Source organism: Nycticebus coucang, chromosome 4, assembly GCF_027406575.1.
Source record: "Nycticebus coucang isolate mNycCou1 chromosome 4, mNycCou1.pri, whole genome shotgun sequence".
In the NCBI taxonomy this organism is placed as follows: Eukaryota; Metazoa; Chordata; class Mammalia; order Primates; family Lorisidae; genus Nycticebus; species Nycticebus coucang.
The window spans coordinates 138,172,056-138,197,005 of record NC_069783.1 but is presented as its reverse complement, the minus strand read 5'-3'; the positions used below and the strand labels follow the sequence as shown (position 1 = coordinate 138,197,005).

General features: G+C 44.1%; 1 protein-coding gene across 5 annotated transcripts in view; it reads left to right on the top strand.

The window, feature by feature from the left end:
• DEPDC5 (DEP domain containing 5, GATOR1 subcomplex subunit) overlaps positions 1-24,950 on the top strand; it is a 175,195-nt gene that overhangs the window by 138,391 nt on the left and 11,854 nt on the right. For all 5 annotated transcript variants that reach the window (XM_053589971.1, XM_053589968.1, XM_053589970.1 and 2 more), the window contains 2 exons: positions 1,494-1,602; positions 2,895-3,122. In XM_053589971.1, coding sequence (XP_053445946.1) covers positions 1,494-1,602; positions 2,895-3,122 — 337 coding nt within the window. The remainder of the gene's footprint in view (positions 1-1,493; positions 1,603-2,894; positions 3,123-24,950) is intronic.

The following is a 24,950-nucleotide window of genomic DNA, read 5'->3' as shown; positions in this document are numbered from 1 at the left end:
GTGCACCTCATTTGGCTCCTGTCTGGACCAGCTCCCTGAGGGAGGGGGTACCTCCTGTTGTCCATTCCAGTGTCTAGCACATGGTACACACTTGCCCGATGTAATTACACTGTTTGGAACTGGAGGCTTGGCGCCCGTCGCTCAGTTGTTAGGGCACGGGCCACATACACTAAGGCAGGCAGGTTCGAACCTGGCCTGGGCCTGCTAAACAACAATGACAACTGTAACAAAAAAATTAGCCGGGTATTGTGGCAGGCGCTTGTAGTCCCAGCTACTTGGGAGACTGAGGCAGAATTGCTTAAGCCCAAGAGTTTGTGGCTGCTGTGAGCTATGACGCCACGGCACTCTATGGAGGCTGACATAGTGAGACTGTCTCAAAAAAAAAAAAAAGAACTGGCATCATAAGGTGAGGAAGGGGAAAGATTGAGTTGGCTGAGCCAGTTCTCGCCATCCTGTCCATAAAGATGCCCCCACTGGAAATAAATCAGTACTGTTTTCTGACCTGGGTTGTCATCAGAGAAATGTAAAATCGGTAACTGATTTGAATAAGCATGTGGTCCTCGGTTCTCTCTTTGAGGGTCTTGATGTACATTTTGATTAGTCTTTGCCTGATAACTTTTTATACTCTCACCTCCCTAAGAATACTACTTTCCTTATTCAAACTATGAAATGTGGGGCAGACACAGTGGCTCATGCCTATAATCCTAGCACTCTGGCAGTCTGAGGCAGGAGGATTGCTTGAACTCAGGAGTTCAAGACCGGCCTGAGCAAAAGTGAGACCCTTCCCTCCCCCCACAATCTGGCCTTAAGTCAGTATAGTGAGATGTTAAGTTTATTAAAACAGAATAGTAGTATACCTGATTTTCTTTATGCTTTTCTGCATGTTTGAAATATTTGATAATGATATAATATGAGGCTACATCTTGTAATGTGAATCACACCAGGCACGTGTCTAAAAGTGGGAGAGGAGGGGCTCCTCCATGCTCATTGATTCCAGTGCATGATGGAAGACTGTCCCCCCCGCAAGATGTCCCTCTGGGCCTGGCGCTTGTGGCTCATGCCTGTAATCCTAGCACTCTGAGAGGCTGAGGCAGGTACATAGCATTAGTTCAGGAGTTCGTGACCAGCCTGAGTAACGGTGAGACTCTTAAAAATAGAAATACTGGGCGGCGCCTGTGGCTCAAAGGGTAGGGCGCCAGCCCCATATGCTGGAGGTGGTGGGTTCAAACCCAGCCCCAGCCAAAAACTGCAAAAAAATGAAATAAAATAACACTGTTGATTCTAAAAAATAATAACAATAGAAATACTAGCTGAATGTTGGGATGCACACCAGCTACTGGGGAGGCTGAGGCAGGAAGATCTGTCGAGCGCAAGAGTTTGAAGTTACTGTGAGCTGTGATGCCACGGCACTCTAGCCTGGGTAACACGATGAGACTCTGTCTAAAAAAAAAAGTCCCTCTGCAGGAATTTCAGCATTTCACTGTCTCTCCTAGAAAATGCTGGAAGAGCAGCTCATCATGCATGCATCTGGGGAAGCCTGGCGGACCTTCATCTACGGCTTCTATTTCTACAAGATAGTAGTGGACAAAGAGCCAGACCGAGGTCAGAGCCCAGGCGCGTGCGTTTGCCCACAGGGGTGGGTGTTTTTCTTGGTGACTTGCCCTTTCCCATGACAGTGCTTCTTGAGCTCCATGTGTGACTTCGTATTCTGAGTTGTCAGGGCTGTCAACGTCCTTGAGCATTTGTACTTAATTTAAGCGTAGCCAGAGTGACAAACATTCCTCAAGCTACAGTATGTTCTTCGTGAGGACAGTGTGGGTGGGAGACAAATCCAAAAAAGGCCAAGGGACCTGGTGTGAGGAAATTCCCACGGGTCATTTCTTGGGAGCTGTTTTTAATTACAGCTCCCCAGCCTTCACGCCCATTCCCACTCTGTGCAGGTGGCTCTGATTATAACATGAGAGATTCCAGGCTGTGATTAATAGCACTTTTCACTTGCTGGGGCTCCAGTCTCCATTCCTTTCCCCAGGAAGACTACCAAGTCCTAGCAAGTTTTCCCAGATATATTTTAGGTATTTGGTTTTTTTTATAAAGAAAGAGAGAGAGAAAGTAATTCCCAGAGGGGAACAATTTCTAGCATGACCAGAACTGACTTGCCTAACTTGGGAGGCACCCAGACTTTAGACCAGTATCTCTAGTACACAGAACACCCGGAGCACATGGGAACCTTGGCTGGAGGTGACACACATCCAGCACACAAATGGCTTTTCTCCCTCTGGGTTTAAAGATAAAGCAGCTAGTGCCACTCACTGTGCTCTCCTGTCCAAGGACATGTTGAAATTGGACCTCTGTGGGGTGTTTTTTTCCCCTTGCAGCCATTAGTATGTCCATTGGCACTTTTTCCCTTAAATTCTAAGTTTGACCAGTAGATACCTATTTTACCTTACAGTCAAAAAATACCAGGTTGCTGACATACACTCTCAAAGTTATGAAACCAAGGATAAAATATTTTTTTAATTGAAGTAAAGTTCATATAACATAAAATTGACCGTTTAAAAATGGACATCTCAGAGGCATTTAGTATATTCATCATCCACCAGCCCCTCTATCTAGTTCCAGACCATTTCCGTCACCCCATAAGGAAACCTTATACCCTTTAGCACTTATCTCCCAGCTCCTTCTCCTCCCACCCCACATCCACTAATCTGCTTTCTGTCTCAAAGATTTACTTATTCAGGAATTTTCATACAAATGGAATTATACACTATGTGGCCTTTTGCATCTGGTTTCTTATATTTAATGTGTGTTTTCAAGGCTCATGGGGTTGTAACATGCATCAATTAGAAAACAAGCATCTGTGCTGAGTACTCCTTCTTCCCCTCTGCCTTTCCCAGTGGCCATGCAGCAGCCCGCTGCCACCTGGCACACAGCCGGGGTAGACGACTTCGCCAGCTTCCAGCGTAAGTGGTTCGAGGTGGCCTTTGTGGCAGAAGAGCTCCTGCACTCCGAGATTCCTGCCTTCCTCCTGCCCTGGCTGCCCAGCCGGCCAGCCTCCTATGCAAGCAGGCACAGCTCCTTCAGCCGCAGTTTTGGAGGACGGAGCCAGGCAGCCGCACTCTTAGGTGGGTGCCTGACCCAGACAAGGTGTGGGGATTTGCTGAGGGGTGTCTGGGGGAGGATGGCAGCCAGCCAAGGGAAGTGATGCCACATGAACCGGATTAGAGCTGCTGTGGCTGTTAGAACTGTGGGCTCCTGTGCTGACTTCTGCTGGCTGAAGTTATTATACTAACCAGCAGTATTTGGCACCTCTCAAATCAGAGCAAGATACAAAAACTGCTTGGGAAGAAGAATGTGGCCACTTTTCCCAAGAGGCCCTCAGGCTACAGGGGCCATGAGCCTATACCTTTTGCAGGGATCTAGTTCTGCCAGAGGCATTTCCTACAACTATAGCATCTTAGGACCTCAGAAGAGGAAGGAACCTACAAGGTTATCCATTCTAGACATTCATGCTGAGCAGGAATCTCTCATCTCTGTTCCTTTTTTGAATGTGCTTGCCACAGTTCTAAGCTCTACGACAGGGCTAAATACATGTGTGTTGAAAGGTGGGGTGACCTCTGATGGGACATGGAGACTTCTGCCCAGGAAGACCCTGGAGGACTGACAGGTTGAAATATGAGTGTCTTTAGGAAATACATGCCTTGGTGGAGGCACTATAAGATTAATCTCAAGGGCAGATTGAAGAAATCCTGAAAACCCTCTGGCTAGGAAGGAAGCAGGCGTAACATAGACCAAACTCCATGCAGATTCCAGGTTCTGCTTTGTTTGCCTATAAACGCCCAGCTAATTGGAATTCTTACCTAGCTGGTGGATGAAAATGTCAATAGTCATTGCAGTGTCCAGAGCCTCTGATTCACCTGCACCTGGATGTGGCTGTGACCTCCCCTTACCCCCTTACCCTGGTGTCACTCAATGTGGTGTATGAGAAGGCAAGGGGTGGAGGGAACAAGGTGGAACCATAGAAAGAGTAGCTCTTCCTCTTCTCACCCACACAGTTGTGACTTACTCTTCTTTCTTTTGTTGCATTTCTAACTCTCCACCTCCTCCAAGTCTTTTGGGATCAGAGAAACCACATGCTCCCTATTATCTTGGGTGCTCACTCCCCACAGCCTACTCCACCTAGAGCACCACCAGGTCAAGACCAATAGCCTCGGAGCACTTGGAATAATGAGCACTAAGCTATTTTATTCCATGAAGGTCCTACTAGTAACAGCAAATAGGCTCAGTACCCGTAGCACAGTGGTTATGGCGCCAGCCACATACACCGAATTGGCAGGTTCGAACCCAGACCAGGCCAGCTAAAACTACAATGACACCTGCAAGAAAAAATAGTCAGGTGTTGTGGCGAGTGCCTGTAGTCCCAGCTACTTGGGGGGCTGAAGCAAGAGAATTGCTTGAGCCCAAGAGTTTGAGGTTGCTGTGAGCTGTGACATCACAGCACTCTACTGAGGGCAACATAGTGAGGCTCTGTCTCAAAAAAAAATAAAAATAGAAACAGCAAATAGAAGGGTGGGGCCTCTGATGCCAGTGGGAAGCAAAAACCAATATTCTGACAATGAAGGTGGAGCCCAGGAAAACCTATGACAAATACACCAAGCACAAGAAATCGATAAGAAGAACCCTAGTCATTCATTTATAGCACCGGATTGCATATGAGAAGCTTCTGAAGAAACTGAGCTTTATGCCATTTCCCCCACTAAATCAAGCTTATTTTTAGAAGCCACGTTTAAAGCCTCCTTTTTTTTTAATAGATAAAAATTTTCATCTTCTCTGAGGAGCAAGAAGCTAAGCCTGAAAGCTTTGTGCTTCCAGATACATACAGGGTTGCCAAGTCAACCTACCACTCTCTTTGAGGTCACTTTGTGAGACAAAGACACAGGGAATTACTTTAAATATATACAGGACTGTGGATGGTGACACTTTATTTACCTGAGAGCTGAAGGAAGCAAAAAAGTTTCTGACAAACTTAAATAAATGCCACGAATCCAGGTGTCACCTCCATGTAGTGAAAGGCCCTTGGACCAGCACACTGAGCCTACTTACCGAGTTCTACGAGTTTGGTCATAGGTCCTTCCATAATACTCCAGATCAGAGGGACAGAATTAGGGGCACCTAATGGCAGCAAGTATGCTAACACATTTTAGCAAAGTTTTGGTCCTTTTAAGGTGGGAGGTAGCTGTAATTCTTCCTTTTCTTGCATGTCTTCACTGAAAAGAATTTTTTTTTCACTTTTTTTTTTTTTTTTTTTTTTGCAGTTTATGGCCAGGGCTGGGTTTGAACCCGCCACCTCTGGCATATGGGGCCAGTGCCCTACTCTTTGAACCACAGGTGCTGCCCTGAAAGGAATTATTTTGATATGAATCTTCTCCTGCAGAGTGTACAAAATCTTACAGCAGCCAGGTGTGGTGGCTCATGCCTATAATCCTAGCACTTTGGGAGGCTGAGATGGGTGGATTGCCTGAGCTCAAGGTTCAATACCAGCCTGAGCCAGAGCAAGACCCCGTCTCTAAAAAAAAAAAAAAAAGATAGGTGTTGTGGCAGGTGCCTATAGTCCCAGCTACTTGGGAGGCTGAGGCGAGGGAATTTCTTGAGCCCAAAAGTTTGAGGTTGCTGTGATCTGTGATGCTCCAGAAACTCTACCAAAGGCGACAAAATAAGACTCTGCCTTCAAAAACAACAAAAAGGCTCGACGCCCATAGCTCAGTGGTTGGGGTGCCGGCCATATACGCCAGGGTGGTGGGTTCAAACCAGGCCTGGGCCTGCTAATCAACAACAAAAAAATAGCCAGGTATTGTGGCGGGCATCTTTAGTCCCAGCTACTTGGGAGGCTGAGACAAGAGAATCACTTGAGCCTAAGAGTTTGAGGTTGCTGTGAGCTGTGATGGTACAGAACTCTACAGAGGACAACATAGTGAGACTCTGTCTCTATCTTAAAAAAAAACAAAAAACCAACCAACAACAAAATCTACAGCAGACTTTCTCAACCCCAGCAGTATAGACATTTTGAACTGGATCATTCTTTGCTGGGGTGGGGAGTGCTGTTCTGTGCATTGTGGCATGTTGAGCACCATCCCTGGCCTCTCTATCCACCAGATGCTAGTAGCACACCCCAGGGTGATGTGTCTCCTAACACTGCCACATGTCCTCTGGGGGTTGTAAAATTGCCCCCAGTTGAGAACCACAGTCTTACAGGGAAGGATTCCAATAAGGAGCCAAAAATAGAGTTCAGCAAAACTTGAGAGCCTTTGAAACTCATCAATAATTTCCCTAAGCAGGCATGAGGTTGGTAGTGCTACGGATATGTTTTCAGAGCTTGGGGGTGGGTGCCTGCAGTCCCAGCTACTCTGGAGGCTGAGGGCAAGAGGATCACTTGAGCCCAAGAGTTTGAGGTTGCTGTGAGCTGTGACACCATGGTAGTCTATCAAGAGCAACAAAATAGACTCTGTCTCAATGCTAGTGAAGTGGTTAATCTGTAGACCTGTAGGCGCCAGGCATTGAGAGGACTGGGGCTAACATTTAAGTCATATGTTTATTGATTAATTGTGTGTATGTGTAGTATTGCTGTAGTATTGCCTCTATAACCTTTGGTGGAAGAAATAAAGTTGCAGCATGCCAAAAAAAAAAAAAAAAAAAGACTGTCTCGGGAAGGGAAAAAGAAAAAGAATAATGATTTAAAAAAATGTGTGTGTATATATATATATATATATACTGTGCTTTACACTTCTTTTGAAAATAATGATCTTTAAAAATTTTCATAGCATGCCTAAGATACTCTCATGGCATGCCAATGTGCCATGGCACACAGGTTGAAAAAAATCACTGCTTTACAGGGGTGGCGAATCTGAAACTAGGCAGAATTTTGGGGTTGTGCTTGTTTTCTGGGAAGAGATCTCTTTATTTTTAACGTTTTAATGGTTTCTGTGCTTGTTACAGAAGAATTTAACTCCATCAGCCTCCTTGCCCATTACCCTTCCCAAAAGAAACAAGTTTCTTTTCCTTTTAAACCCAGTGTGGCCTTTATACAGCTAATTCTATGTGATAATAGCTCTCAGACCTTTGTGTTAGAATATGAGATATTTCGTTCCATCTTTTTTTCAGGTTAGAATATACTTTGTTATTTACTTAAGTGAGAAAAATCTATTGTCTTTAAATTAGGCTATCTTTAGTGTTTGAGTTTTTCTCATGGGGAAAAACATTAGCATGATTTATAAGGGAGAGGAAGGCCTGTGTATAATTTGTTACTTCCCATTTTGGTTTGTGTGTTTTGACATGTTCCTTTTTTTTTTTTATCTTTAGAAATCTAATTTTATTTATTTTTTTTAATTTATTTATTTTTATTGTTAAATCATAGCTGTGTACATTAGTGCAATCAGGGGGTACAATGTGCTGGTTTCATATACAATCTGAAATATTCTCATCAAACTGTTCAATGTAGCCTTCATGACATTTTCTTAGTTATTGTATGTAGACATTTGTATTCTGCCTTTAGTAAGTTTTGCCTGTACCAATTCTAAGATGCACCATAGGTGTGGCCCCACCTATTACCTTCCCTCCACCATAACCTCCCCCCTCCCTTCCCCTTCCTTGGCCCTTTCCTTATAGTCTTGTGAAAGCTATAATTTAGCTTCATAGTAGAGCTGAGTACATTGGATACTTTTTCTTCCATTCCTGAGATACTTTGCTAAGAAGAATATGTTCCAGCTCCATCCAAGTAAACGTGAAAGAGATAAAGTCTCCATCGTTCTTTAAGGCTGCATAATATTCCATGGTATACATGTACCATAATTTGCTAGTCCATTCGTGGGTCGATGGGCACTTGGGCTTCTTCCATGACTTAGCAATTATGAATTGGGCTGCAATAAACATTCTGGTACAGATGTCTTTGTTATATTGTGATTTTTGGTCTTCTGGGTATAAACCTAGTAAAGGAATTATAGGATTGAATGGCAGGTCTATTTTTAGGTCTCTAAGTATTCTCCAAACATCCTTCCAGAAGGAACGTATTAGTGTGCATTCCCACCAGCAGTGTAAAAGTGTGCCCTTTTCTCCACATCCACGCCAACATCTCTGGTTTTGGGATTTTGTTATGTGGGCTACTCTTACTGGGGTTAGGTGATATCTCAAAGTAGTTTTGATTTGCATTTCTCTGATGATTAAGGATGATGAGCTTTTTTTCATGTGTTTGTAGATCGTGCGTCTGTCTTTAGAGAAGTTTCTCTTCAAGTCCCTTGCCCACCCTGAGATGGGATCACATGTTCTTTTCTTGCTAATATGTTTGAGTTCTCTGTGGATTCTGGTTATTAGACCTTTATTGGAGATATAACCTACAAATATTTTCTCCCATTCTGAGGGCTGTCTGCTTGCTTTACTCACTATGTTCTTGGCTGTGCAGAAGCTTTTTAGTTTGATCAGGTCCCGGTAGTGTATTTTTTATACTGCTTCAATTGCCTGGGGAGTCCTCCTCATAAAATATTCACCCAGGACGATTCCTTCAAGAGTTTTGCCTGCAGTTTCTTCAAGTATTTTTATAGTTTCATGTCTTAAGTTTAAATCTTTTATCCAGTGAGAGTCTATCTTAGTTAATGGTGAAAGGTGTGGGTCCAGTTTCAGTCTTCTACAGGTTGCCAGCCAGTTCACCCAGCACCATTTGTTAAATAGGGAATCTTTTCCCCACTGAATGTTTTTTTTTTTTTTTTGTAGAGACAGAGTCTCACTTTATGGCCCTCGGTAGAGTGCTGTGGCCTCACACAGCTCACAGCAACCTCCAACTCCTGGGCTTAAGCGATTCTCTTGCTTCAGCCTCCCGAGTAGCTGGGACTACAGGCGCCCGCCACAACGCCCGGCTATTTTTTGGTTGCAGTTTGGCCAGGGCCGGGTTTGAACCCGTCACCCTAGGTATATGGGGCTGGCGCCTTACCGACTGAGCCACAGGCGCCGCCCCCCACTGAATGTTTTTAATTGGCTTGTCAAAGATCAAATAACGGTAAGTAGCTGGATTCATCTCTTGGTTCTCTATTCTGTTCCAGACATCTACTTCTCTGTTTTTGTGCCAATACCATGCTGTTTTGATCACTATCGATTTATAGTATAGTCTCGGGTCTGGTAGCGTGATTCCTCCTGCTGTGTTTTTATTGCTGAGTAATTTCTTGGCTATTCGAGGTTTTTTCTGATTCCATATAAAATGAAGTATTATTTTTTCAAGATCTTTAAAATATGACAATAGAGCTTTAATAGGTATTGCATTAAAATTATATATTGCTTTGGGTGGTATAGACATTTTAACAATGTTGATTCTTCCCAGCCATGAGCATGGTATGTTTTTCCATTTGTTAACATCTTCAGCTATTTCTTTTCTTAAAGTTTCGTAGTTCTCTTTGTAGAGATCTTTCACGTCCTTTGTTAGGTATACTCCCAAATATTTCATCTTCTTTGGTACTACTTTGAAAGGAATAGAGTCCTTGACTATTTTTTCTGCTTGGTTATTGTTGGTATATAGAAAGGCTACAGATTTATGGGTGTTGATTTTGTAGCCTGAGACATTGCTGTATTCCTTGATTGCTTCTAAGAGTTTTGTAGTAGAATCCCTGGTGTTTTCCAGATATACAGTCATATCATCTGCTAAGAGCGAAAGTTTGATCTCTTCTGACCCTCTATAATTTCCCTTGATCACCTTTTCTTCCCTAATTGCGGTGGCTAAAACTTCCATTACAATGTTAAAGAGCAATGGAGACAATGGGCAGCCTTGTCTGGTTCCTGATCTGAGTGGAAATGATTTCAATTTAACTCCATTCAATACAATATTGGCTGTGGGTTTGCTGTAGATGGCCTCTATTAGTTTAAGAAATGTCCCTTCTATACCAATTTTCTTTTTTTTTTTTTTTTTTTTTACCAATTTCCTTAAGTATTCTGATCATGAAGGGATGCTGGATATTATCAAAAGCTTTTTCTGCACCAATTGAAAGAATCATATGGTCCTTATTTTTTAGTTTGTTTATGTACTGAATTACATTTATAGATTTATGTATATTGTACCAGCCTTGAGACCCTGGATAAATCCCACTTGGTCATGGTGTATAAATTTTTTGATGTGTTGTTGGATTCTGTTTGTTAGGATCTTATGAGTATTTTAGCATCAATATTCATTAGTGATATTGGTCTATAATTTTCTTTTCTTGTTGGTCTTTCCCTGATTTGGGGATCAAGATGATGTTTGCTTCATAGAACGTGTTGGGTAATATTCCTTCTTTTTCTATATTTTGGAAGAGGTTTAGTAATATAGGTACTAGTTCTTCTTTAAAGGTTTGGTAGAATTCTGATGTAAAGCCATCTGGTCCTGGGCTTTTCTTTTTAGGGAGATTTTGTATAGTTGATGCTATTTCAGAACTTGATATAGGCCTGTTCAACAAGTCCACTTCGTTCTGGCTAAGTCTAGGTAGGTGGCGTACTTCCAGGTATTGGTTGATTTCTTTCAGATTTTCATATTTCTGAGAGTAGAGTTTCTTGTAATATTCGTTAAGGATTTTTTGAATTTCTGAGGGGTCTATTGTTATTTCATTGTTACCATTTCTGATTGATGAAGTTAGAGATTTTAATCTTTTTTTCCTGGTTAGGTTGGCCAAAGGTTTATCTATTTTATTATTTTTTTTTAATTTTTTTATTAAATCATAACTGTATACAATGATATGATTACGGGGCATCATACACTCACTTCATAAACCATTTGACACATTTTTATCACAGTGGTTAACATAGCCTTTCCGGCGTTATCTCGGTTACTGTGCCAAAACATTTACATTCTACATTTACCAAGTTTCGCAAATACCCCTATAATATGCACCACAGGTGTGATCCCACCGATTCCCCTCCCTCTACCCACCCCCCCCTTTCCCACTTCCCCCTATTGTTAAGTTGTAGCTGGGTTATAGCTTTCATGTGAGAGTCCCAAATTAGTTTCATAGTAGGGCTGTGTACATTGGGTATTTTTTCTTCCATTCTTGGGATACTTTACTAAGAAGAATATGTTCCAGCTCCATCCATGTAAACATGAAAGAGGTAAAGTCTCCATCTTTCTTTAAGGCTGCATAGTATTCCATGGTATACATATACCACAATTTATTAATCCATTCGTGGATCGATGGACACTTGGGCTTTTTCCATGACTTAGCTATTATGAATTGGGCTGCAATAAACATTCTGGTACAAATATCTTTGTTATGTTGTGATTTTTGGTCTTCTGGGTATATGCCCAGCAGAGGAATTACAGGATTGAATGGCAGATCTATTTTTAGATCTCTGAGTGTTCTCCATATATCTTTCCAAAAGGAATGTATTAATTTGCATTCCCACCAGCAGTGCAGAAGTGTTCCCTTTTCTCCGCATCCACGCCAGCATCTCTGGTCTTGAGATTTTGTGATATAGGCTAGTCTCATTGGAGTTAGATGATATCTCAAAGTAGTTTTGATTTGCATTTCTCTGATGATTAAAGATGATGAGCATTTTTTCATATGTCTGAAGGCCTTGCGCCTGTCTTCTTCAGAGAAGTTTCTCTTCAAATCCCTTGCCCAGCCTGCGATGGGATCCCTTGTTTTTTTCTTGCTGATGCGTTTGAGTTCTCTGTGGATTCTGGTTATTAAACCTTTGTCAGAGTTATGCCCTGCAAATATCTTCTCCCATTCTGAGGGCTGTCTGCTTGCTCTGCTTACTGTGTTCTTAGCTGTGCAGAAGCTTTTTAGTTTGATCAAGTCCCAGTAGTGTATTTTTGAAGCTGCTTCAATTGCCCGGGGGGTTCTCCTCATGAAATACTCACCCAGACCAATTTCTTCAAGGGTTTTCCCTGCATTCTCCTCTAGTATTTTTATAGTTTCATGTCTTAAGTTTAAATCTTTAATCCAATGAGAGTCTATCTTAGTTAATGGTGAAAGGTGTGGGTCCAATTTCAGTCTTCTGCAGGTTGCCAGCCAGTTCACCCAGCACCATTTGTTAAATAGGGAATCTTTTCCCCACTGAATGTTTTTAATTGGCTTGTCAAAAATCAAATAGCGGTAAGTAGCTGGATTCATCTCTTGGTTCTCTATTCTGTTCCAGATATCTACTTCTCTGTTTTTGTGCCAATACCATGCTGTTTTGATCACTATCGATTTGTAGTAAAGTCTGAGGTCTGGTAGTGTGATTCCTCCTGTTTTGTTTTTATTTCTGAGTAATGTCTTGGCTATTCGAGGTTTTTTCTGATTCCATATAAAACGAAGTAATGTTTTTTCAAGATCTTTAAAATATGACAGTGGAGCTTTAATAGGGAGTGCGTTGAAATTATATATTGCTTTGGGTAGTATGGACATTTTGATAATGTTGATTCTTCCTAGCCATGAGCATGGTATGTTTTTCCATTTGTTAACATTTTCAGCTATTTCTTTTCTTAGAGTTTCATAGTTCTCTTTATAGAGATCTTTCACGTCTTTTGTTAGGTAAATTCCCAAATATTTCATCTTCTTTGGCACTACTGTGAATGGGATAGAGTCCTTAACTGCTTTTTCAATTTGACTGTTGTTGGTGTATATAAAGGCTACCGATTTATGAATGTTGATTTTGTAACCTGAGACGCCGCTGTATTCCTTGATCACTTCTAGGAGTTTTGTAAGTAGAGTCCCTAGTGTTTTCCAGATACACAATCATATCATCTGCGAAGAGCGAGAGTTTGATCTCTTCTGACCCTATATGGATACCCTTGATCGCCTTTTCTTCCCTAATTGCGGTGGCTAAAACTTCCATTACAATGTTGAAAAGCAATGGAGACAATGGGCAGCCTTGTCTGGTTCCCGATCTGAGTGGAAATGATTCCAATTTAACTCCATTCAATATGATATTGGCTGTGGGTTTGCTGTAGATAGCCTCTATCAGTTTAAGAAAACTCCCTTCTAGACCAATTTTCTTGAGTGTTCTGATCATGAAGGGATGCTGGATATTATCAAAAGCTTTTTCTGCATCAATTGAGAGAATCATATGGTCTTTGTTTTTTAATTTGTTTATGTGCTGAATTACATTTATAGATTTACGTATATTGAACCAGCCTTGAGACCCTGGGATAAAACCAACTTGGTCATGATGTATAATTTGTTTGATGTGTTGTTGGATTCTGTTTGTTAGGATCTTGTTGAATATTTTTGCATCTATATTCATTAGTGATATTGGTCTATAATTTTCTTTTCTTGTTGGGTCTTTTCCTGGTTTGGGGATCAGGGTGATGTTTGCTTCATAGAACGTGTTGGGTAGTCTTCCTTCTTTTTCTACATTTTGGAACAGGTTGAGTAATATAGGTACTAATTCCTCTTTAAAGGTTTGGTAGAATTCTGACGTGAAACCATCTGGTCCCGGGCTTTTCTTTTTAGGGAGGTTTTGTATAGTTGATGCTATTTCTGAACTTGATATGGGTCTGTTCAACATTTCCACTTGATTCTGGTTAAGTCTTGGAAGGTGGCATGCTTCCAAGTATTGGTCTATTTCCTTCAGATTTTCATATTTCTGAGAATAAAGTTTCTTGTAATATTCATTAATGATTTTTTGGATTTCTGATGAGTCTGTGGTTATTTCGTCTTTGTTGTTTCTGATTGATGATATTAGAGATTTTACTCTTTTTTTCCTGATTAGGTTGGCCAGAGGTTTATCTATTTTATTGACCTTTTCAAAAAACCAGCTTTTTGATTTATTGATCTGTTGTATTATTCTTTTGTTTTCAATTTCATTTAATTCTGCTCTAATTTTGGTTATTTCTTTTCTTCTACTGGGTTTGGGGTTGGAATGTTCTTCCTTTTCCAGTTGCGTGAGATGTCCCATTAAGTTGTTAACTTCCTCTCTTTCCGTTCTCTTGAGGAAGGCTTGCAGTGCTATAAATTTCCCTCTTAGAACTGCCTTTGCAGTGTCCCAGAGGTTCTGATAGTTTGTGTCTTCATTGTCATTTTGTTCCAAAAAATTGGTGATTTCTTTCTTAATCTCATCTCTGACCCAGCTATCATTCAGCATAAGGTTATTTAACTTCCATGTTTTTGTATGGGTATGCAGATTCCTGTTGTTACTCAATTCAAGTTTTATTCCATGATGGTCCGAGAAGATGCATGGAATAATTTCTATTCCTTTAAATTTACTGAGGTTAGACTTGTGACCTAAAATGTGATCAATTTTGGAGTAAGTTCCGTGGGCTGATGAGAAGAATGTGTATTCAGTTTTGTTGGGATGAAATGTTCTGTAGATGTCTGCTAAATCTAAATATTGGATGGTTAGGTTTAAATCTAAGATTTCTTTGCTCAGCTTCTTTCTGGAGGATCGATCCAACACTGCCAAGGGAGTGTTGAAATCTCCAACGATTATGGAGCTGGAGGAAATCAAGTTACTCATGTCTGTTAGAGTTTCTCTTATAAATTGAGGTGCATTCTGGTTGGGTGCATAGATATTAATAATTGAGATCTCGTCATATTGAGTATTACCCTTAACAAATATGAAGTGACCATTCTTGTCCTTCCTTACTTTTGATGGTTTAAAGCCTACTGTATCTGCAAATAAAATTGCAACACCTGCTTTTTTCTGATTACCATTTGCCTGAAATATGGATGACCATCCTTTCACCCTGAGTCTGTATTTGTCTTTTAAGTTGAGATGTGACTCTTGTATGCAACAAATATCTGGCTTGAGTTTTTGTATCCAGTCAGCTAACCTATGCCTCTTTAGAGGACAGTTTAAGCCATTCACATTGATGGAGAGTATTGATAAGTCTGGTGGAATTTTGGGTATCGAGTTTTTCAAAGGTCCAGTGGACATTTTTAATCCTTTCGCCAGTGTGGAAGTTGGAGTTTGATCCGAAGTTTCTGAGTGAGTTTACTTTTGTGGTATAGGATTGGGTTGGTCATTGTGGAGGATAGGTCTGAGAACATCCTGAAGAGCTGGTTTACTTATGGCAAATTTTTTCAACATATGAATGTCATTGAAGTATTTAATTTCTCCATCATAGATGAAACTCAGTTTAGCTGGATACAAGATCCTGGGTTGAAAGTTTTTTTGCTTTAGGAGATTAAAAGTTGATGACCAGCCTCTTCTTGCTTGAAAAGTTTCAGCAGAGAGATCTGCAGTTATTCTAATATTCTTACCTTTGTACGTTATAGTTTTCTTTCGCCGAGCTGCTTTGAGAATCTTCTCTTTCATGTTAACTTTAGTGAAGCTAATTATGATATGTCTGGGAGATGGCTTATTGGGGTTGAATCGTGCTGGGGTTCTGAAGCTGTCTGCTATCTGAATTTCAGATTCTCTAGGCATGTCTGGAAAATTTTCTTTCATAATTTCATGTAGAAGGGCCTCTGTGTCCTTGGCAGCTACTTCATCAGTCTCCGAAATTCCTATAACCCTTATGTTGTTTTTTTTCGAATTATCTGAGAGCTCTCTGAGTGAGTGATCCGTTTTTGCTCTCCATTTCTCTTCCTCTTTGAGAGATTGGGAGCGTTCGAAGACTTTATCTTCAATGTCAGAAATCCTTTCTTCTGCTTGCTCCATTCTGTTACTGAGGGATTCTACTGTATTTTTCATATCTTTGAGGGCTGTAAGTTCTTGTTTCAGTGTGTCTAAGTCTTTGGTGGTTTTGTCTTTAAATTCGTTAAATTCTTGAGACAATTTTTGAATTTCTCCTCGAATTCCTAATTCCATTTTATTAATCTTGTCTGCAAACCAAATTCTGAATTCGACTTCTGACATCTCAGCCAGTTGTTTATGAATGGGATCTTCAATCACATCTGCCGTGTCTTTTCTTGGGGGGGTTGATCTATTCTGGTTATTCATGTTACCAGAGTTTTTCCGCTGATTCCGCCCCATGGTTTACTCCCTTTGGTTTTTCCCCTGGGGTTTTATCGAGGGCCCGTACAGTGTTGTGGCCTGAGAAACTGGGGCCCTGTCTGGTGTGGTGGAGCAAAGTGGTTCTGTCTTGTTTTCAGCTGGTTTCTGTTCGATCCTATTGCAACTTCTACTCTGGCTTGAAGTCTCAGCTGTGTGGAAAAATCAGCAATTAAGTCACCCCGCCTGCCCACCTCTGGCCCCAGTTGGAAAAGGAGAATCAAACCTTCCTACAATCGCACACCCAGGGCACCGCCTGAAGAGTCCTCAGTCTATTAGCCCAGTTCAAAAGGTCCGAATCAACTGTCTCAATCGGCACTTGTCTCGGGTGGAAGGGTTCAAGAGGTCTCTGGGAACTGGATCACAGGGGCCTGGTGACTCCTCTGACACGGCTCACCCCAGTGCAGCGTGGAGTCAGGAGGAGCCACCCAGCAAACAGAGCAGTCTGGGAAGGTTGACGTCTCCTTCCCCACTTTGCCCCTCCGTCGGACCCAGTCACTGGTATCTCTGCAGATGGCTAACCCAGTTGTCTGCAGTGAACAGACACTCCAGGGGTTTGCACCTGCCTGAATCGCAAGGAAGTCTGCCAGGTCCCCGCAGACTGCCGCTATCTAGCAGGAGGAGATGGGGCCTGACATCTTTGAGTGTTTGATGCAGGTGATGGGAAGGAGGTGTTCACTCAGGCTTAGCCCCGTCCCTGATGCATGCTGCTAACAGAACAGAACAGACAACTTTGTGAGGTTCTGTCTCTGTTCTTGTCGTCGCCTACAGGAGACGGGCTGTTTTGAGTTCAAACGTCTTTGCTGCTGGAGAATTGCATCTGAACACCTCTCTGGGTCGGCCCCGCCCTGGAGGCTTCCGGGTTTGTGAGCCATGTCACCGGTGGCCTCCTCTGGTTGCCCAGGGAGACAGGGGGTGTGGCCTCAGACTATCCAGAAGTGAGCGTTCTGCCGTTAAAGAAAAAACGGCTGTTGATCTACCTCCAGGGAACTGCTGCTCTGGTGTGGGCACTTAGGCGACCCTTTTCTCCTCTGTCCCACGCCCCAGAGTCAGCACTGAGCGGCCGCAGTTTGTGCTGGGTCCACACCCCTTAAGAGATCCCCCAAGAATCAGAACTCTTGGGGGATGGGCCCCCAGACTCCGATTGGGAGTGGGGCGGGGGGAAGCTAGAGTTTCATTCAGTTTCACGCAATACTACGGTCCGGGGAGGGCTCCTGCACTGCACCGCAGCGAAGTGCCGCCAAGGCTTGATTTCCCCTCAGCAGAGTGCCCTCTCCTCGCTCACGTATCCCAGAGTCAGCGCTGACCTGACGCAGCTCAGGCACTGTGCACTCCCCTCGAGAAATCACCCAAGGAGCCGAACTCCTGGGGGATAGGCCCTCAGACCCCGAGTGAGAGTAGGGGTTCTCAGCTCTCAGCGGGGAGGCCAGAGTCTGATTCAGTCTTGGGCCCCGTATGCCTGGGGAGGGTTGCTGCACTGCACCGCAGGGAAGTGCCACGAGTCGTGACTCAGCCCGGTGCCCTCTCCTCACTTGCGCGCCTCAGAGTCAATGCTGACCAGTCGCAACTCGGGGACTGTCCACTCCCCTTGAGAAATCACCCAAGGATCCGAACTCCTGGGGGATAGGCCCTCAGACCCCGAGTGAGAGTAGGGGCTCTCAGCTCTCAGCGGGGAGGCCAGAGTCTGATTCAGTCTTGGGCCCCCTATGCCCGGGGAGGGTTGCTGCACTGCACCGCAGGGAAGTGCCGCGAGGCGTGACTCCCCCTCAGCCCGGTGCCCTCTCCTCACTCGGCGCGCCTCAGAGTCAATGCTGACCAGTCGCACTCAAGGGGACTGTCCACTCCCCTTGAGAAATCACCCAAGGATCCGAAGTCCTGGGGGACCGGCCTCCAGACCTCAGTGGGCGGGAGGGGAGCGCCGGGGATTCAGGGTTGCCGGCAGAGGATTCCCAAAGTTTTATTCAGCCCTATGTCCGGCAGGAGAACGCCACGGCACCCCAGTAGGGGAGGTAGGTCCAGTTTTTAGAAGGTCTCTCCCATGGAGAGACCGTGGAAATTAAAGGGCTCTAATTTCTGCCCGCTTGTTCAATTTCTGCCCGCTTGTTCAATTATCGGGCTCTAGAGCCGGTCTCATGGGGGAGGGGGACTCCCGTCCGCTTGGTGGTGGATTTTGTACCTTTTGTTTGCGTCCTTGTGATCACAACTTGCCTCAGCGGTGTTGATGTGCGTTCTTCAGCCTTCTCTCTTGGTGAGGCTCAAGTCCACCAGGATACTTACTAAATTCCTGTCCCTTAACTCTCCTTCTGGACGGGAGCCTTTGTTGAAAGCTGGCTTCAGTCTGCCATCTTGTCTCCCCCTTCCGGTTTATCTATTTTATCGATCTTTTCAAAAAACCAACTTTTGGATTTATTGATCTGTTGTATAATTCTTTTGTTTTCAATTTCATTTTGTTCTGCTCTGATTTTGGTTATTTCTTTTCTTCTGCTGGGTTTGGGGTTGGAGTGTTCTTCCTTCTCCTGTTGCTTGAGATGTCCCATTAAGTTATTAACTTCTTCTCTTTCCGTTTTCTTGAGGAAGGCTTGTAGTGCTATAAATTTCCCTCTTAGGACTGCCTTTGCAGTATCCCATAGGTTCTGGTAATTCGTGCCTTGATTGTTGTTTTGTTCCAAAAATTTGGTGATTTCCTTCTTAATCTTGTCTATAACCTATCCTTCAGCATAAGGTTGTTTAGCTTCCATGTTTTTGTGTGGGTATGCAGGTTCCTGTTGTTATTGAGTTCAACTTTTATTCCATGATGGTCTGAGAAGATGCAAGGAATAATTTCTATTTTTTTTAATTTTCTGAGGTTAGATTTTGTGACCTAGGATGTGGTCAATTTTGGAGTATGTTCCATGGACTGATGAGAAGAATGTGTATTCAGTTTTGTTGGGATGAAATGTTGTATAGATGTCTGTTAAGTCCAGATGTTGAATGGTTGAGTTTAAATCTAAAATTTCTTTGCTTAGCTTCTTTTTGGAGGATCTGTCCAGCACTGCTAAAGGGGTGTTAAAATCTCCAACTACTATGGAACTGAAGGAAATCAAGTTGGTCTGGTCTGTTAGAGTTTCTCTTATAAATTGAGGTGCATTCTGGTTGGGTGCATAAATATTAATAATTGAAATCTCATCATATGGAGTATTACCTTTAACAAATATGAAGCGTCCATCCTTATCCTTCCTTATTTTGGTTGGTTTAAAGCCTATTGCATCTGCGAATAGAATTGCAAAGCCTGCTTTTTCTACTTTCCATTTGTCTGAAGTATAGATGACCACCCCTTCACCTTGAGTCTATATTTGTCTTTTAATGTAAGATGCGATTCTTGTATGCAGCAGATATCTGGCTTGAGTTTTTGTATCTAGTCAACCAACCTGTGCCTCTTTAGAGGACAATTTAAACCATTCACATTAATTAAGAATATTGATAAGCCTTTCGAGAGTCCTGTGGACATTTTTAATCCTTTTGCGACTATGGAAGTTCGAATTTGATCCAAATTTTCTGGGTGGGTTTGCTTTTGTGGTGGAGGATTGTGCTGGTCTTTATGGCGGATAGGTCTGAGAATATACTGGAGAGCTGGTTTAGTTATGGCAAATTTCTTCAACATGTGAATGTCATTGAAGTATTTAATTCCTCCGTCATAAATGAAACTCAATTTAGCTGGGTACAGGATCCTGGGTTGAAAGTTATTTTGTTTTAGGAGATTAAAAGTCAAAGACCAGGGCGGCGCCTGTGGCTCAGTGAGTAGGGTACCAGCCCCATATGCCGAGGGTGGCGGGTTCAAACCCAGCCCCGGCCAAATTGCAACAAAAAAATAGCCGGGCGTTGTGGCGGGCGCCTATAGTCCCAGCTACTCGGGAGGCTGAGGCAAGAGAATCGCGTAAGCCCAAGAGTTAGAGGTTGCTGTGAGCCGTGTAACGCCACGGCACTCTACCGCGGGCCGTACAGTGAGACTCTGTCTCTACAAAAAAAAAAAAAAAAAAAAGTCAATGACCATTCTCTTCTAGCTTGAAAGGTTTCAGCAGAGAGTTCTGCAGTTATTCTAATATTCTTGCCCTTGTAGGTGATGGTTTTCTTTCCTCTGTCTGCTTTCAGAATGTTCTCTTTGATATTAACTTTAGTGAAATTGATTATGATGTGTCTGGCAGATGTATTATTTGGGTTGAGTTGTGCTGGAGTTCTGAAACTGTCTACTATCTGAATTTCAGAATCTCTTGTCATGTCTGGAAAGTTCTCCTTCATAATCTCATGGAGAAAAGAGTCTGTGCCTTGTGAAGCCACTTCGTCGCTTTCGGGGATCCCTATAAGACAAATATTGGTTTTCTTCGAATTATCCCAGAACTCTCTAGAGAGTGATATGTTTTTGCTCTCCATTTCTCTTCCTCTTTGAAAGTTTGGGAGCGTTCAAAAGCTTTGTCTTTGATGTTAGAAATCCTTTCTTCTGCTTGCTCCATTCTGTTACTGAGGGATTCTACTGTGTTTCTCAGATCTTTGAGGGCTGCAACTTCTTGTCTCAATGTGTCAAAATCTTTGGTCATTTGGTCTTTGAATTTGTTGAATTCTTGAGATATCTTTTGGGTTACTGCTCGGAATTCTAATTCGATCTTATTTGCTATCCAGATTCTGAATTCGATTTCTGACATCTTAGCTATTTGTTTGTGCATGGGATCTTGTGCTATGTCTGCCCCTTGGGGGAGTTGATCTACTCTGATTATTCATATTGCCAGAGTTTTTCTGTTGATTTCGCCTCATGATTGTTTTTCACCGTTGCCTCTGGCCGTCCTCAGAGTTGGGTAGGTGTCTCTCCAAGATTAGACCCCAACAGGATCACTCTATTGTTGCTGGATGTTTGTAGGGAGTGACCCTGTGTAGTTCCTCTGGGGCTGCCCCAGCCAGGGAGTTCTGGTTGTGGAAGCAGCTCTGGAGTGTGACACACCCATATCCAGCAACAGGGTGGGAGTTGGTGCACACGGTTTTGGGAGTGCCGGGTGCCCAGTGACTTTGGCACAGAGAGCCCAAGGCTTCAGCAGTCTCTGGCCAGGAGAAGGGCTCTGCACAGATCGCAGGAAGGGCTCCGGAGGGCACGCGACTTCCAGAGTCCCTTGCCAGACGAGCGGGCTGGTGTGGAGGCAGGGAGGGTACAGGAGGGAGGATGCAGGGTTGCGTGGCTCCCACAGTTCCTGGTCAGGGCATGCGGAGGCCCGGCGGGTGTGGGTCGCCGGTCACGGCGCAGCTCTTATGGAGGTCCAGGTGGCGCCAAGCCCAGGAGTTTGAGGTTGCTATGAGCTGTGATGCTACGGCACTCTACCCAGGGCAACAGCCCGATGCTCCAGTGTGCCAAAACCAGTCACACTCTGCCCCTGAGGGTTAAGACTGTAAGGCAGCTCAGTCCCTTGCCTTTAGGCTGCTCAGTCACTAGGTTACTGGCTCCCACTGGATCCTTGCTCTGTGACCTTGAGGGCGGAGCTTGCCGGGGCAGTTTTCTCACAATGGCTCCCTGCAGCCCACAGCCAAACACTATTAGCTCTGTCTGGCTCAGCGGCTCAGTCTGGGGCCCTAGACAATGCCCAAAGTTCTCCGCACTTCTGCCCAAGCTCTCCCCAGGGCAGTTCAACTGAGTGCCAAGTCCAAAAACACCAAAACAGTTCACAGGTAAGGCCTTTCCGGTTTGCAGTCTCACTGCTGCTTTTACTTATGGCTGCCGGTGGGATTAGGTCGATCGAACACACGCAACCACTTGCCGGTTTCCCCTGTTTTTGTCCTCCTCTTGGGGTCCAGAAGTCCCTTGCTGACTCGCTGTATCCTCAAAGGGATGATTATAGGCAGATCCCACCAGCCAGAGGTGCCTGGAGTCTTATCTCCCCAGACTCACCGTGCCCAGTTGCAGGGAAGCTGTTACTCCTGACATGTTCCTTTTTAAACACTCTGATTCTCAGTTGGAGGTTGGCAGTGGAAATCTGTGTTGAAGTGCCTGGCATTGGCACATGGCCGTGTCTGGCTTCACCCAGGGTGGCTTCCACTTCCCCATCCCTGTCATCCTGTACTGCTAAGCCAGGAAGCAGCCAGAGCATCTGAGACTCTGGAAGAAGCAGCCCCGCGTACCTCAATACCACTCACACCATTCGCCTTCTCAGCCCTGTCTAGATTCCCCACTGGATTTTGCATTTGGAAGGGACTGTAGAGCATCTCTGTCCAAACCCTGATACCTGAGTGTTTTCCTCAGACTCCAAGTAAGTGGGGTGCCAGCTGCTCTTTGAAAACCCCCACTGGCACAGCATTCACTTCTGAGACTTCTCTTTCCATTCTTGGGTAGCTCTGGTTGTCATGTACAGAGCATCCGTCCCCTTCTGAGGATTGCGTTCTTTCCCCTCCACTGATGCTGATTCCCTACCCAGGTCTTAATACCCCCACTATGACCTGGGGGTGTGATGCTCAGCCTTCTCCTCCTTTGGGCTTGCCGTATCTCTCAGTCCCAAAGGTGAGTTAGTTGGTTCTCATGGAACTCAAGTAATAATTCACTGAACTCACTGACAAATGCAACTCAGCTGGGCTCACACCTCTGTCAACGTTGTAATCCTGCCAGAACAGCGGTTCTCAACCTGTGAGTCGCGACCCCTTTTTTCCATTTGTAACAACGTGGCAATTAGGAAGGTTGAGAACCACTGTGCTAGAAGCATCTGTCCTGTCAGAACTGACCCCTGAAGTACAAAGCCACTGGTATCTCAAGCTTGTAACTGGTTGGCTAAACGGTGTCCTTCCCTGGGTGTCTTCACACTTGCCTGTTCTGAGCTTAGCACTCCAGAAGGGAGGGAAGAGATACATGAAGTCACTGCTAGTCTTTATGAGTATCCTTGTTTTTGTAACATGGAATTTTCAACTGGGGAGAAATATACAGTGTCTAAGATGAGAGACACTTTCTTTCTTTGATTTGGGCTGTTAAGTAAAGGGTTATTCTTGCAGGGTCATGAATCAGGAATGTGAAACAGAGACACAATCTTGTTTTGATGAGCCTTTTAGCATTGGAAGGACCAAATTCTAGCCTTAAGTATCACGAGCCGAAGCAGTGTCCTTGGGCATCATGGGTAAGCCTTGGATTGAGCATTGGTGAGCTCATAGCTTAACTTGGGAGAAGAGAATGACAGAAAAGAAGGAAAGGCAGAGAGGTGCAAGTGAGGTAGCTAGAGGAGAAGGTGCAGGAGAGAACCTACACTCCCTCCTCTACTCCCTTGTCATCACGTTTCGCTTCATCCTTACGCCTTCTCTATGAAGCAGCTGGCCTGCCATATCTCAGTTTGCAGTCAAGGAGCTAAACCACAGGACAAGAAGCAACATGCTCAGAGAGTCACGGCTAGTATGTGGCAGGGCTTAGATCTTCCGACTCCAGTCAAGAACTTTCCGCATGGCTCGGTGCTCATAGCACAGTGGTTATGGTGCCAGCCACATACATTGAGGCTGGCGGGTTTGAACCCAGCCTGGGCCAGCTAAACAACAATGACAACCAAAACAAAAGATAGCCATGTATTGTGGCAGGCGCCTGTAGTCCCAGCTACTCGGGAGGCTGAGACAAGAGAATTGCTTTAGCCCAAGAGTTGGAGGTTGCTGTGAGCAATGATGCCACAGCATTCTACTGAGGGCGACATAGTGAGACTCTGTCTCAAAAAAACAAAACAAAACAAAACAAAACAACTTTTCCCTTTTGCCTGTTCTAGTTTTGAGAGAGTGGTAAGTGGTACACCTGGCCTCTGAATGTCAGTCAGTTTGCTTGTGTGCCATCAGTCACCTAGCTGCAGCTCCTCCACCTCCCAAGAGTAGCTTATTAAGGGCGGCGCCTGTTGCTCAGTGAGTAGGGCGCCGGCCCCATATGCCGAGGGTGGCGGGTTCGGACCCAGCGCCAGCCAAACTGCAACAGAAAAATAGCCGGGCGTTGTGGCGGGCGCCTGTAGTCCCAGCTGCTCAGGAGGCTGAGGCAAGAGAATCGCGTAAACCCAAGAGTTAGAGGTTGCTGTGAACCGTGTGACGCCACGGCATTCTACCCGAGGGTGGTACAGTGAGACTCTGTCTCTACCAAAAAAAAAAAAAAAAAAAGAGTAGCTTATTAAAATTGCTGACTCAAGAGCCGTTTATCCTTGTCAGTGATAAAAGCCACTCAGGACTTCTACGTGCAGGACCCAGAACTAAGCTGACTGCTTCAGATAAAGAAAAACTATTTAATACTTAGAGGGGGAGGTGGAGTGATGGGTGGATAACAGTTTCTAAAAACTGTAGGTCTGGGGTGGCGCCTGTGGCTCAGTCGGTAAGGCGCCAGCCCCATATACCGAGGGTGGCAGGTTCAAACCCGGCCCCGGCCAAACTGCAACCAAGAAATAGCTGGGCGTTGTGGCGGGCGCCTGTAGTCCCAGCTACTCGGGAGGCTGAGGCAAGAGAATCACTTAAGCCCAGGAGTTGGAGGTTGCTGTGAGCTGTGTGAGGCCACGGTACTCTACCGAGGGCCATAAAGTGAGACTCTGTCTCTACAAAAAAAAAAAAAAAAAAAAACTGTAGGTCTGGCAATGGCTGGCTAGGCAGAGCAGAGCCCTGACCTGTTCTTTACTCCTGAGCCCATTTCAGGTCTTTGCTCAGGTCAGGAACTCTTCTGATACATCTCTAAAATATCCCTGTCTTAGTTTGAGTAAGATTTCTGAATAGGGTCCCAGGTAGGATGAGCAAGTTTGATGATACTTACCCAGAGGCCTTGAGTAACACACCCATGATGGAACAAGGTGTTAAGCTTCATTATGAGGTTTCATTTTTTTGAGAAAAGTTTATAGAAGGAAGTTTGCTTTTCTGGTTTTAACCCTTCTCACTGTTGTCCGGGCTTTTTGTCTTATTATGTTCCTCTATGGGCTGCTGAAATCCAAAGATCTAGGGTTCAGTGTGACTGAGGTTCCAACTCTGTGATCTTTGGCAAGGCTATCATTTTCTCCTCTATAAATGTAAATGAAGGGGTCGGATTAGAC